General features: G+C 31.9%; 1 protein-coding gene across 2 annotated transcripts; it reads left to right on the top strand.

The window, feature by feature from the left end:
- Positions 1-1,394: 1,394 nt before the first annotated feature.
- Positions 1,395-15,815, top strand: Rox8 (TIA1 cytotoxic granule associated RNA binding protein Rox8). Of its 2 annotated transcripts, none has more exons than XM_088224108.1 (4): positions 1,395-2,732; positions 12,489-12,587; positions 14,899-14,989; positions 15,438-15,815. In XM_088224108.1, the coding sequence occupies exons 1-4, from the start codon at positions 1,869-1,871 to the stop codon at positions 15,548-15,550; spliced, it is 1,167 nt and encodes a 388-aa protein (XP_088080234.1). In that variant the 5' UTR covers positions 1,395-1,868; the 3' UTR covers positions 15,551-15,815. The 2 variants fall into 2 exon arrangements, with proteins under 2 accessions (XP_088080234.1, XP_088080233.1); XM_088224107.1 differs by having other exon boundaries at positions 1,705-2,732; positions 15,429-15,815.
- Positions 15,816-16,233: the final 418 nt, after the last annotated feature.

Here is a 16,233-nt window from a genome sequence, read left to right as displayed (position 1 = left end):
AGACATATATACATTTTTCAGTAATGTCATGAAATTCTATGCCATGATTTATTTCACCATATTATATTCAACAATACTAGCCAATTGCATAGTTAATATATAATTCATTGTATACTTATGTACGATAGATAAGCAGTTTTTTGAATAAGCAACTGGTGGCAATCGAAGTCAGCAAACAAGCAATAAATTATAATAATATGAATTCGTTTTATTTGCATTGAAATTTTGTTCTGTGGAAAAAACAAGGAAATGTATAAAAATCGGTAGAATTTCAATCGAATTCGGTAGATCGGTAGATTGCTCCCAAAATCGGTAGATCTACCGAAAAATCGGTAGACCTGGCAACGCTGAGCTTAAGGGGGTTAACCCCCTTAAGCTCAAAATACTCGTGGCGTGTGGAATCCCCTATCCCAGCGTAACTTGACATTTACGTCACGTTCGGGAAACAAGGTTCCATCCTACAAAATATGTTTTTTTACATTGAACTTTTATTATATTTATATTTAAATATCGGTTCCATGTGCATTAAAATTTTTAAGAAAAACGAGATTAATCCTTAATTATTATTAAGTTTATTAAGACAACCTCAATAAAAAATATTCGGTAAGATAGTGTCTTCATTTCAAACATTCTTGTCTCAAAAAAAGTATGAATCCACATAGAACTTTATTTCCCCAACGTGACGATTAATCACCTTCGGATTCAGATACACGTATCGCACATAAATGTACGAATATGATTGAAATGTGTAAATCAATTAACAAAAATTCACGAACGAATTCAAATATTTGTGGAATGCAAATTTATCATTATTAATATTCTGTTAAAACAACAAAGTTATCTTAAAAAACTCATGCTGAAAACGAAAAAAACAATGATTGTCTATACAAAGCCTATTATTTTATCGGCTCAGTAATACGCTATAAGAAAACAGAATCATGATTTTCATAAAGAAAGTTGTTTAATTATCTATTAATGAGGCCGGGACTTGGACGAATTAATATTTAGAAAAACGTCTGGGCTCATTTTTTTTCAAATTCCATTTTTATTTTAGTCCAGCTAATTCCACGGATCCTGCATGTGTTGTCTCGCATCATCGATCCCACAAAAATGGTGCGGGATTGGATTCCCTACTTACGAATTCAATCCAGAACCGCAGAGCGTGAGGGAAGCATCAAAACCATTACACCAAAGAGGAGCTGTGCATTTAATAAAAAATAAAATAAATGCATTAAATATTGGACGATTTAGAAAAAAAAACGTGTGAAAAATGAAACGTTATTTTACACCTAGAAAATAATCCTACGCAATATCAAAATATTGTAAACTAAAGAAATTTCTATGACAATGTGGAGTATTTCCATTGTCACGCTCATTGTTTTTGGCAGGTACTTACCCTCTCTACATAACAAGTCTACGTTTACGTTAAATTTGACTCTGTGGAATACTTACTAAAGAATTTATTAGCTATTCATTGCGGTGAACATTTTTGTGGTGATGTTAAAATAAGTCTTTTGTTTAAACTAAGGGTAAAATTTTGAAATTTCCATTATAATTATTTTACATAATCAGTTCCGATAAACCATGTATGATATTCTGTAAAGTTTGTTCATTCCCGCTAATTTTTAAAATTCTAAACAGGAAGTCATAAACAAAATGGTTGCGTTCGCAGATATTTAGCGAATACCACAGGAAATCAACAGCAACGTCTTTCGGTGAACACTCGACGCTGTTACCGACGTTTCATGTCCTATATCTCGCTTTTAGTGTGTATGTGGAATGAAATAATATATTTATTTAGTCGCATTTGTCGATAGTAGTGTTAATTGTTGTATTTAAGTTATCAGTAGTTATCAGTTAAACTAAATATGGGGGACGAAAGCCATCCCAAAACTCTATATGTCGGTAATCTCGACGTGTCGGTGACAGAAGATTTTCTCTGTGCTTTATTTTCGCAAATAGGTGAAGTAAAGGGTTGTAAGATAATACGAGAACCTGGCAATGATCCATATGCTTTTATCGAATTCACAACGCACACATCGGCGGCGACAGCTCTGGCCGCCATGAACAAACGGGTCTTCCTGGATAAAGAAATGAAAGTCAACTGGGCGACGAGCCCCGGCAACCAGCCGAAAACTGACACCAGTAATCATCACCACATCTTCGTAGGAGACTTGTCACCAGAAATCGAGACACAGACTCTGCGAGAAGCCTTCGCTCCTTTCGGAGAAATATCTAACTGTAGAATAGTTAGAGATCCACAAACGCTCAAGTCGAAAGGTTACGCCTTCGTATCCTTCGTGAAGAAGGCCGAGGCGGAGAATGCCATAGCCGCCATGAACGGCCAGTGGCTGGGCTCTCGCTCCATTAGGACAAACTGGTCGACTAGGAAACCGCCCGCCGTGAGGCCCAACGAAGGCGGGACCAACAGTAAACGCGGAAAGCAGCCCACTTTTGACGAAGTGTACAACCAGAGTTCACCTACCAACTGCACCGTCTACTGCGGAGGCTTCACTAACAATGTCATATCCGAGGACCTCATGCAAAGCACGTTCTCCGCCTTTGGACAAATTCAGGACATTAGGGTTTTTAAAGATAAGGGCTACGCATTCATAAGGTTCACAACCAAAGAGGCCGCCACACACGCCATAGAAGCCACGCACAACACGGAAATCAGCGGTCACACAGTGAAGTGCTTCTGGGGAAAGGAGAACGGAGGAGGCGATGGTCAGGTAACTAACCTCACTCGACTATGTGCCTTGTCATTGTGTCATGGCTCACTACCCACAACTCACCCCGCTCTGTAAGGGCACAATGTTTTGTATCGTAAGGTATGTTAGCCGTGACCTTGAACTTGACAACCCTCTTAGCTTTTGCCAAAGTTCAGTTCCTGTCTTATTTTACCATAACCCGCAACTGTCGTTTTGTCATTCTTCGAATTATTCAGATATGGGGACTAGACAGTTCCAGTTGATGTTGTTCTCACAAAATAATGAACCAGACGCTCATGTGACACCTGTTGTACTAACCAAGTACACCTCGAGATGTCACTTGACATTTGTAGATAAGAAAATTGACACATTTGTTCAATTTTTGGTCCAATTTATTATTAACTTTTTGATGAAAACCAAAAACAGTGCGTTCAAATGTTTGATAAGCATATTTATTTATTTATATAAATATATATATACGCCCAATGGGCATTTTAAAGGACATATACATAGAAAATTATTATAAAGGAAAATAGAAAGACACAATGGTATATAGTAGACTTGGTGGGAATGGAAGCGGGAGAGAGGTGTTTATAATTGAATTTGATTCAGTGATCATTTGAAAGAAGACAACTTGTTATCAATGAAATCAAGACTGGTATGTTTGTTGGCAGACCTAATAATTCTGGGTATAGGGGAATGAAAACCATAGTTAGTTCTATGGTTACTAGTATGAAAGAGTAAGTTTTGTCTGAGGTTTCTAGTTGGAATATCTAATTTTATTGAGCTCAGTAGTTCAGGCGCATCAAATTTTAAACAGGACTAGAATGTATATGTTATTAATGTGTTAGTGACTGTAGGTGAACTGACTAAACCTATAAATTTAGTTTGTGTTAGTAGGCATTAGAATATTTTATTTGAAAACGTTCTGTCACACACACATAAATAAGCAAAGTGTGTGCGTGACAGAATATTTTAAACATTTGAATGGACTGTTTAGTGTGAATAATATGAAATTTTCTCTGTTTATTCCAAAATTTAAAAAAATCTGTTCTTTTTAAAAAAAAAAAAAAAAAAACAGCTATAATTAACTTACTCAGATGTATATCCCATCTTCCATTACTATTAAACAGTAAAAAGGCATATTAGAGAATTGTTTCTTAAATTTTCAAACTAAAACTAATTAAAATAAGTATATGCACTTAATTAGATCATAATAAATGACTTAAATATGTATTAAACAGAAACAATAAGAATAATGGTATAACTGGTTGTGGTCCCGTGGTAGTACTGTGGACTCACGGACCAAAGGTCTTAGGTTCAAATCCCACTCTACCACAACTCGACTTTTATTTTTCCAGCACAATTTATTTACGACTTAAAGGAAATGGTCTGAAAATGTAAATATTTTAGTAAATAATAAGAACTATGTATTTCTCTTTTTTTATAAAAAAAAAGATTTTAATGGTGTACTTATATCCTTTCCACTTTCAAATATGCCATTTTTTATTGAGATAAGAAAATACTTTCATTACATTATATCTACAGAAAACAGAACATGTATATCGCCCTTGAGGTGATTTTCACAAAAATGGCCCTATATAAATTATCCAAACATTATTATTATTATCAAACAGGTTTCATTAGTTGATCCCATCAAAATTATTTGATAAGCAGGCAATGAGCTGTATTATTACAATTTTAAAGAACTTAACCTAAAAAACTGACAGTCAGTGTCATAATTATGGCAATGAGGTTGCAGAAAAAAAAAAAACTAAGAAAATAATATGTGTATACTTATCTCTTTCTCACACTAATGTTTGCATATGTATCGTGATGTGTTATCTTTTTATTTAAAATTGTTTAGGGTAATGCAATATTTGCTAAATATGATGTGCGGCAAGTGAGGGAATACCTTGTCTATTTAGTATACGTCAGTGGATGGCGCTAGTTCATATTAGTGTTTTAACTTGTATCCGAAAATGAATAATTTCCTGAAATAATTCATAGACCTTACATTTTGTATATAATGTACTAGGAAATAGAGTTCATGTAAATTATCCATTATTCTACCCTTATATGGCCCTTCTGGCGCTTAGGACACTATCGGTGTGCCAATTACAGTACGTCTCGATAATTGATTAAATAAAGGTAAGATCGCTTCAAATGTCAGTCCAGGGAAACTACTGACAAATTTTTGTTTAAATAAATTTTTCATCATAACCTTGTCAGGAATCAAACTCAGGATGTTTAGTATCTTAATCATTACTCTACAAAAAGATTATTGAATTAAATTTTGTTGTTAAATGAGTAAATTCGTAAAATGTAAGAGAGTACAGTAGTTTAAAAGTGGCTTCAAAATGGTCTCAGAAATAATAATTTGTAGCAATATTTTACAAAGGATAAGAATTTCAATACTATAGATGAGATAAAAAGAGAGTGAGTCACAAAGCTATTCATTTTGTCTGAGTTGCGTAGTGGATTAATTAATGGGTGAGACATGATAATTAACAATATTTGTCCCATTCTGGCATGGAAGTATGTCAAATTTTAGTTTAAAATAGCTTCATTCCCTCAATTATTATTATTCACTGAAAATATCAGAAAAATTTCTGGACATGGTTTTTTTATTTTATTAATGAAGAAGGTGATCAGTCAACAGTCTGCGTTTAGGCCGGTCCAGAGTAACATACCGTAATTTATTCAATCTACATTTGACATTTATGGACTGTATTTCAGTCTCTTTTAAAGTAATAATATCTAAGCTCTTGCGAATGACACATCGCATAATAATCCAGAAAAACTGATCATTTATCTGAACGGCCGTGAAAATCTAAGAAATTTAATCATATCTAGTGAGTTTAATTTCATTCAAAGTATATTCACGGAGACTGGACCGCTGTGCAAATACAATACGGTTAGTCGATATTTATTGTTTTACAATTATTTATTTATTTAATCCCTGGCAAACGCAATAACCTGTACACCATGAGACTGACTAATCTCCAAATGATTTCCTTTTGCAGGACCTGAGAGTAATCGCTAAATTTGAATAATGATTTTTATAAAATTATCATTAAAATCTCTTTTGTTAAGTTTTACTATATTATTTTAATCGGGTTGTGGTCCTGTAGTCAGTGTAGCGCACTCACGGATCAGAGGTCTGAGGTTCGAACCCCACTCTACCCCAACTTGATTTCCATTTTCTAATAGTCAGTTGCTTACAACTCATTGAAAATGGTCACCAAAATGGAATTATTTGGGTAAATTATAAAAATGCTAATATATATATATATGTTTTTAATAATATATTTACTGAGGCGTATTTATTAATATTTTTATTAAAGGCATTATGGAGTTTTATTACTAACGAATCTAATAAATGTCAATCCACTACAATTTTACCATGCCGTTTAGATTAAAATGAAGTGTGAAATAGGCTATTCTCCGTCTAGTATCACGCGGCTGGTTTGTTTATTTCGAAATTCTTGTAATAACGAACAGACGGTAGATAAAAATATGAACTGATCTTCTTTCGAATACAATTAGGAGCAATGTGTCATCATCATTTCCTTGTCCGCTCCCTAGTTGGAGTGTACAGTGTCAACAAAGAGCCTCCAGGCTTCTCTATCTGCCGCCAACTTCTGAGCATCATCCTGCCGAGTCATGTGGTTCCTAAAGTGTTGCATTAGTGAACTATGTTAGTTACATTGATCAATTATGTCTGAATTGCAATTGCATTAGTTAATTAATTGTGTTACAGCGCTTAACGTCTCTGGCTAGTACTCAATATAAAGTATGTAATTTAATAACATTTTTACATTTATGTACGTGTATTTTATTATAAATTGTTGTTTAGATGCGTCAATTATTAGTTGATTATTTCTGCATATAATTTGATTCTTAAATATTAATTTATCATCTCAATTAGTCTGTGTGTTGTGGTGTATTTTTTATTACCTCCTTCCATATATCGAATTCCTATATAAAAATAATTTCAAATTAATTTTAAAAAAAGTGTTCTTGAGAAATTAAAAAAAAAATAAGAATGTTAATAAATGTTTATATTATAGTCCTTAAAATGTAACGTGATTAGAATGGCAGTTGTCAGAAAAAGTGACGACATTAAATTATTTCAAATTATTTTTAAAAAATGTGTTCTTGAGAAATTTTGAAAAAAATAGTAATGTTAATAAAAGTTTATATTATAGTCCTTAAAATGTAACATGATTAGAATGGCAGTTGTCAGAAAAATAGACGACATAACTTTGTAGTAATGTCAAAGGAGTTATTTATATTGCCACACGAAAAATCATTTGTATCTAGCGTGCAAATTTTTTTTTTTAATACAATGCTTGAAACATAAATCAACATTAATATATAAAATCAGCTCTAAAACTAAAAGAAAACTAAAATAAACCTAATTATTAATGACGTTCTTACAAGGTTACATCATTTTGCAAAAATGTTAGAGATTGGACAAAGATCAATGTAAATTGATCGAATAAAAAAATAATTCATTTGATGTTGTTCATGAAAAAAGTATAAATGTCTTATATTTTGGTGAATAATTGTGTTAAACACACTCTAAAAGCCTTGTTTTTGCGTTTTTTTATATCAATTTTCGGAAACAGAGATTCATGATTGCATGAAATAACTTATAAAATCAATTTTATCAGTGATCAGTAATTTCCCATCACTAATGAAATTAGTTTGACAGCTGTCATTCTAATCAAGCTATATTTTAAGGACTATAGTTCTTAAGATGTTATGAACTAAATTAATAAAGCATAAGTAAATAAATATCTCATCTTTCCCACCTGCTGACAAGCCTCTAAATAGAGGCTTTTTGGGTTATTCCTTTAAAAAAAACCTAATTCTCAATTCAATTCTTTCTGCATCTTTTATGTATTCCCAATGGACATTCTCGAGTCTAGTAAATGAAGTAATGGTGTTGAATTTATTAAAATTTCTGTAGCAACGATCTACAGTGTGGTTGCCCCCGGGCAAGCTATAAACGTAATAATACCAATAATGTTGACACCTTCTTAGAAAAATAGTCGAGTTTTTTCTGTTCTGTACAACTTGTATAAATGACTTACTGTTTTGTATTCATATCAAGTTTTGATATTTGTTTCATTGCGTTGGATTCGCTAAAAAATGTATATTCAATTGGTACCATTTTGTCCACATAAGTATTCTCTTCTCTATTCTTCTCGAGTGAAAAAAAATCGATTGACATTTTTATTATGCATAAAACTAACATTTAAAAAATATTAATTCCTTCTTTCATCAACTTGTTCTCTGCTACACAAGCTTATGAGCACGATGCGCAAAATTAGCCATGCTTTTAACTGTAGTTTAGAAACATTCTTATAGTCGTTGCGCCCGCAATATCGGTTAAGTGGCATTAAAAAAAATATATAAGGAGATAATTTAAACCTTTTGATGATGAATTTGTTTTTCCATGTTATTTATTGATAACAAAAGGACAAATATTTAAGTTTATTTTGTTGAAACAAAATCGTATAATCTTTGTTAATATTTATAGCATTCACTTTGTGGTCAAACATTTGACTAAATGTCATTAAATATTTCTATATAATCACTTACCGACTTTTCTATGTCTACTGGTTTCGTAATCTTTTTGTGTAATCTTAATGAGAAATTTAAAATACTTTAAAATATAAAAATTACTACGTTTTAAATTACATAATGAAGATATACTCAGTCAGACTCCGACTTTACAAGTCTTCAATCTGTCCAATGAATTCTTATTTGTGTCCACAAATGCAAAATTGAATATAATTTATTTATAAAATTCAAGAACACTCGTTTTATTAGTCGTTCTATTATAACAAAACTGCTAAATTTATCTATTTTTTTAGTGAGTTTTTCACACTTTGCCCAGAGCCTATGTTTGACAATAAACTTAAAATGAAGTCTATTTACCTAATTAATTTGTGTTTTGGTATGGAGATATCGAAGCTTTACTGACAGAATGCATTAAGTCATTAAAACAAGTTCTGAGATAGTCGCATTTTAAGCTTTTTTATTCTTTCAATGCATTATTTCTCCCACAATATTTTTATTTTATTTTTAAAGCTTTGAAAGAGTAATCTTTATTCTAAGCAAAGCATAAAATTTGAAATCAACATCTTGCACTTATATTTTAAAATATTTGAAAAACATGAAGACAGTTGACTTAATGCATTCTGTCAGTATAGCCCCGATATTCCACTGATAATGGAAAGTATTGTCTGTTTTGAGCACCTAAGGATTACAATTTCCCTTAGAAAGGTTTATTTATTTATTTATTTAGCAAATACTGTAAATTAATCGTATAGTGATAGAATATACCTCTTATCATTATTTTTAATTACTTATTAGAATATTACTATTGGGTTTCTGATTCAGATTTCTGATTTAATTAAAATATGATTTATTTGTTTATGACTGAATCCGTCATTTTATAAATACTTATAATATGATAAAGGCATAATATCTAGAAAGTAAGAAACATAGTTAATATAAACATTAATTGGTAAGTAGACGTTAATAGATTGAGTCTATTATTATTTGATGTGGATATTTTAATTTCTTCTTCATTGGTAAAACTACTAAGCGGGATTATATAATATATATGAGTCATGCCTAATTTGCTATAATATACTTCTTTATATAGCGGTTTAATTTGTGATTAAATTAATGCATGTGTATTACCATAGTTACTGAAACCATAGTAACCTTAAATTTGGTGAAGTTAAGCCAGTTACAAAGTTAATAATTTATTGTAATAAATTAATATTTTCTTTTTAGTTAAATTAATGTAGAAAGCATATTTTTTTATGAACATCTTTCCTGGAGAATACTGTGCTGAGAAAACAACTCTTTTTATATTAATAATTAATTCCCTCATATACAATTATTCCATTACTAGCTACATCTTGGATTTAGCAAATATTGCATTGCCTAAAAAGATATAGCAAATCCACGATACATATGCAAACATTTGTGTGAAAATATACATATTTCTGTGTAACTCGTTACCATAGTTACGATACTGGCTTATACTGGAAGTACCGGCAGAATCAATGCTCCATGGTTTTCTGTTTTTCGATTGGTGCCATTCCCGGATCTCGTCTGCAAGGTAGCAACTATTATTCGCAGTCCTGGCATTAACAGAATCCTGTTTGATAAATTTAGTGACTTAAAAACTTTACTTTTTAAAATATTAGCATGTGCTGTATCCATTGTGATCAGAAGTTGCAGACTTTCTTTCTGAAATAGATCTTCATTTATTGAATGAAGGTAACAAATCCACCTTTGAAACATATCGTGGTAGTTACCACTTACAAAGCTTATTGACATTGTCGAAAAGTGAAGAATATTTGTTAAACTGGTGGTTTTACACTGTCCCTGGACTAGCCCACGAAGCTTGAGACCGGTCGAGATAGGCTACATTTTCATTCCGCCTAGATATAATTTACTTACATGTACTGATATTTTTTTATATATTAAAAAGCATTTATTGAAAAAAAAATAGTAGTAATTAAGCGTACATTTTAGTTAAATGGCTCCATTTTACTTCGGTAGTTCACATATTATGCATAAATAGCATGAAATACCACAAAAATATTAATTTTGTGGTCACAATAATATCATAATTGTGTTATAAATGTAAATTTATGCACTGCTTTATCACAAATGCATATTGATTGTACATATGAGGTATGTATATCATAAAATGTTTGCTACAATAAATTATTTTTCTTTTCTAAAACTCACTATCAACTTTTGACAAGTAAGTTTTAATGAAACATTTGTGTTGTGCGAAGTGAATTATTTTAGAGAGAAAAAATATGTATTTGCCGAATTGATGATAAGATTGTGTGACATTTTAAAATGGTTGTAAATCAGTCAGTTAAACAAAAACATTTCAATAGGTTTACTGTGTAGTATCGTCTATAGATATCACGGACAGTCCAAATCTCGACATAATCTGGAAATACAAGTTAAATAAATACTGCGTTCCAACCGTGCGCCCATACGCTATTTGACTTTAATTTTATGGCCCCATGGTTGGGGCGGTACCCACCAAGAAATTAATCACCGAACAAACTATTTTTTGCAAAATATTCTTAATTTCAAAATGTATCTTAATAAATACACGTGTCAAAGGTTGACAATATCTTCCGATCGCTTATCTTATCGCACCTCTAGTAACAAACAAAAAGTATTTTTTGCAATTTCTTTTACTTTTTTTAAAAATAACTCATTCAAATCTGGTCTGATAATTTTAATTTATATCTCAATTCGAAGGTATTTCTATGTAGAATGATTAGAGTGAAGAAGAATGACATACAAAAATCACTCCACACATTCAATAATTTTCAATACTACTGGATCTAATCAGACCCAACTCTGGTGGGTGTAAGTTAATATGAATGAACAATATTGTAATGTATCTTCAATGAGATTTGAATATTTATGGTCACATCCATTTTTTCTATTTTCATTTCATTCTAGAATTGTTTAATATTTTACAATTTAATATATGCCTTATTTTTCACAGCATAATATAAAAGTTGGAGTTTCTTAGATATCAGTTTATTTGTTCATTTACAGACTAAATTTATAAAAATGTTAATATATAAATCCGAAATATTATTTAAAAAAAAAAAAATAACAATTTATCCAACAATAAAATAGTATTAGACTAATAAATAATCACAATCTGGCCAAAGCATACGCTGCAAGAAATTAAAAAAATTAGAACTACAGTTCTCCTCGGAACAGATTATCCTAAAGTCTGTTCATTATTACAAGAATTTCCAAATAAACAAACCAGCCGCGTGATATCCGACGGAGGATAGCCTATTTCACACATATCATCTTAATCTAAACGGCACAGTAAAATTATAGTGGATTGACACTTTAGATTATTTTGTATCTATTTAAATTTGAAAATATTTATATTTTTTGTTTTTTTTTTTTATAAAACTTCGTAGTTAATGATTTTTATAAAAGTATCAAGAAAAACGCCTCGGTTAATGTATTAATAAAAAAAAATATTTCCGTTCTTATAATTTCTCAAATATTTCAATTTTGGTGACCATTTTCATTAAGTTGTAAACAACTCACTATTAGAAAATTGAAACCAAGTTGGGGTACGAACCTCGAACCTCTGATCCGTGAGTCTGCAACACTAGCCATGGCACCGCAACCCGATTCAAATAATATAGTATAAATTAACAAAAGAAATTTTAATGATAATTTTACAAAAATCATCATTTAAATTTAGAGAGTACTCAGGTGAAAATCCTGCAAAGTAAATCAACTGGAGATTAGTCGGTTTCATGGTGTACTGGTTATTGCGTTTGCCAGGCATTAAATAAATAAATAATTGTAAAACAATAAATATCGATCCACTGTATTGTATTTTATCATGGGTGTAGATTTTTGCCGTGTTGTGAAATGGGTCAGTTCAGTCTCCGTGAATGTACTTTACAGTCCTTAGAACAGATTATCTTAGTAAGGAGAACTCTTAAATTAATTTTGCATAATTTTTTTTCATAAATATAGTATATTAAAAAATAAACAAAATATGTAACATGTAGTATGTCAAACACAGTTACATTGTAAACACCCCTATGGCGATCCCCTGCAAAACAGCGCTTTAAAAATTATCCAAAATTACTAGAAATGCAGTATTAATGTGTCGTATGTTATTGAATGTGAAATTTGTTCTTTAATGTGTAATATTTTTATTTCTAGCAAAATATGGCCAGTGCCCAACAACAGCAACTCACGGCGCAAGGGTCCCAATATCCATATACTAATTATCAGCAACAAATGAGCTATTGGTATCCACAGGTATGATAACTTGACATATTCATGGATATGTTAAAATACTTGATATTTGATTGTGAACTAAATTGTCAAAGATTAAATAAAACAATTTTTATTTTGGTTTTCAAATTTATCAAACGCAGGTTCTCTTCAATAGAAAAGGAATTGGTTTAATAAAAGGAAAGATAGAAATAATCGATGTTTAGGATTCAGAATAAGAGTTTTTTTTTAAATGTATGGACATAAAATTTCATTAATTAGAAATTTGTTTGTTTGTTTTCGAGACTGCTACCTTCCAGTAAATTTGCTATATAGGTAATTTAATTTCTTTTTTTTATTATTACTTTTGACTAGCATAATAATCTGGTAAGTTGGAGAAGTGGCACATTCTAATGTGAAAACGTTTTTGCCAAATTAAGTTTTTAATGGTGAAGTTTGTTGTTATTTGAACATAAAAATGGAAAAGCATTTGCTTTCAGTTTATACTTCTGGGGTTGTCGATGTAAATAGTGTTGCGTCTTTGGCTGGCGATTAACTATTCACCGCATTGTTTGAAAAGTCCATTAGGTATATTAAAAACTCAGTGTCCCGTACCCCTTGTTAACTTAAAAAAAATATTGAAAAAATCTCAAAAATCAAGTCTACAAATGACTACTCAAACATTTCATGCGATAGATGCCAAACTATTTTAACTGTCCAACAATGTTTTGAGTATGTCCAAATGTTTGCAGACTGGCTAGATTTCCTCCCTAGGGATTTATTCAGATCTAAATTGGTTGCAACAAAGGGAAAATATTCCATATTCCCTTCTCAAAAATGTTTTCCCTATTTTAATTGTACTCGGGATAAGATATATGCATACATTTTCTATGCATGACAAATTGCGATCTGCAAAGGTTACGACTCCAAATACTTATCGTGGTGTAGAGTTATCTGTGATAACAATCGCCCCTTATCAAGTCTAGAGTGCAACTGAATGTGTGAAAGGGATTGTGGAATAACACAAACATAATTTAGCAGAATATCTTCTTAGGTTTATGTTTCTTTAATAAAAGGGTATATGATTATATGTATATGAGTATACATTTATAATTTTTAATGTGGCAAAAATTTCACATTCTCCAAAATCACGATTTTTGTCATTTAAGTCGATGTTGTAACAATCACTGTAAATCAATAAACTAGCCCATTATTTTGAAAGTGGTAATAAAAAATTTGAACCATTGTGTTCCAGTGCTGAACCGGCTAAACTTTGATTGTCCTCTACATTCTACATGAACAATTTGAATTAACTCAGATATGCCCATTTGTTTCTCGGAATTTATTATTTTTTTTTTTTTCATATTGTAAATCTAAAAATAAAAAACAGCATTTTCCATAAAGGATAATTAATAAACTAAATTGATTGGCAGGTTGTGACAAGTTCTTAGTGTACTATATATAGGTCATTGGGCATATCTGGGTTAAGACAAAAGTGACTAAATGGATTGATTTATTTTTGCCAAAATATAAAAATTCCCACTTTCAAAATAAATGGCTCAAAATGTAGGTACACTGAGACAGCCCGTGACCATTTTGCAATTATTGTATGATATCAAATAATTATTCTGAAATAGGCGGCTGAAATTGAATAATGCGTTTTCAATGTATTATTTTTATGGTCCAAATGTCAGCCTCAGTGTTAATAGGAATGTGTTGTACTTGCGATACTAGCGCTAAAGCAAAAATGTAGCTATGTGCAATATTTGATATTCATGTTCAAATTTATTACAATTTGTTACTTTTTGTTATAAGAGTTACATAGTTCCTACCTATAATATTTATTCACTCGGATGAAATATTGAATACAAAATGTATACGAGGGTATTAACTAAAAAGAATCTTCCTATAGGAACTCGAAGATTAAGACTGAATGTGGACTAATCATAGATAGGAACTGTGAATACTTATCATTGCATTTTCTCAGTAAAAGTTTTCCCGTGTATTGATTTCCCTCTGAAAGGAAAATAATGTGCTGATTTATGCGAGTATTGATAATGGTTTAGTTTGAAATATTGTTATATGCGACCACAATGATCTAGTAGAATTTAGACTGAATTTTAGTACATATTTATTGTTGCAGTTTTCAATAATAGAAATAAAACTCAAAGCCTGCATATAAATAATCCACAATATTGTCAAATCACTATGAGTATTATAAATAAATAAAAACATAAGTAAAATGTATGTCCTTGAGAGACACCAAACAATAATATTTATGATTTCATTAATCTTTTATCAACGCTGGATATTTTAAATAAATAAACATTTACTAACATGAATGAAATTGTTTCAGACGTACCCAGGGATGCAAGCAGGTTATATGCCCCCCGGCTACACATACCAACAGTATGCAGCGGCATACAATAATCCTCAGTCGACAGCAGGTAATTAACACAGCCTGAGATATAGCCTTCAGCACTCGCTTCTTGGCGCTTTCGACTTATTTTATTATTTTTTATGCACCAATTTGGGCATAAGTTGTTCAGATTTATTTAACCCTGTTGAGAAAATTTCTTAATTATGAAATATTAACTAAGGGAAGACCTATATTAATTTATCAGATTTTCAAATGAAAGCCAGAAGCATAAAGTAGTCGGATTAACAGAGGGGTTGTGGTAGTATCAGGAACTTACGAATCAAAGGTCCGAGGTTTAAACCCTACTCTACCACAACTTGTTTTCCACATTCTAACACGGTTATTTATGACTAACAGAAAATGGACCAAAAATGAATTATTTGTGTAAATGTGAACAGTTCCTTTGTCCGCATTTAAAGCAAGATTGAGGTGTAGCGTTGGCTGTAAAGTGTATTGGGTTTGTGTTGACTCCGCAGGATACCGCATGGCGCTGCAGCCGGCGGGGTGGGGCACCGCCCCCGCCAGTGCGGCCCCCGCCAGCGCGGCCCCCGTCATGTACGCCACCATGCAGCAGTACCCCTCGCAGTAGTCCCGACACTAGGACTTTAGGAATAGATAGGAGAAGTAAAACTAATTTTAAACGGAGGAGAGACGCCGTGGAGTGGAACGCTTAGGCTTAAGAGCTTGACTAGTTTTCTATTGGCCCATTCCCGCTCTGTCCACTCCCAGAGGATAACCGTCACCCGTGATTCTGTATAACCCTACGCGGACCTCTGGCCGTATTCATGAAATAGCAGGTTCCCTGTGATATATCTATGTACAGTGCCGGTTTGTCAATAAACAGTGGGTTCGGGCGTCCTTGTTTTATTTCTGGTTCCTCCCGCGTACCCTTTTTATGGTCGATAATAAAACACATTTACAGTTGTTATATAAAATGTATTCGTACACAGTATTACACATACATAATACGGCCAATTGTGATGAGTAAATAGAGACTAGGACTCCCCGAGTACAAATAGCTCGGTGCAGTCCCGGAGAGGATAATATAAAAGCCAAAATGCAGCAGTGGCGAGACATTTGGCATCACAATGGATTCATAAGCTCACAATCAGCAACCCACTTCGGGAGCCGTACGGCTGTACAGTTATCAACCTTAGAATTGATGAAGTTACGAGTGCCACTAGTGAAGCAGAATAAAACCATTGTCCTATGTTAAACTTTTATTATCTACAAAGGTAATTCGTTGGTTTTGTAATAAAGCTTTTGTAAAAT

This window comes from Micrasema longulum, unplaced genomic scaffold, assembly GCF_059751315.1.
Source record: "Micrasema longulum isolate JH-2025_06_02 unplaced genomic scaffold, ASM5975131v1 h1tg000262l, whole genome shotgun sequence".
Classification (NCBI taxonomy): Eukaryota; Metazoa; Arthropoda; class Insecta; order Trichoptera; family Brachycentridae; genus Micrasema; species Micrasema longulum.
This window is presented reverse-complemented; position numbering and strand designations above follow the sequence as displayed.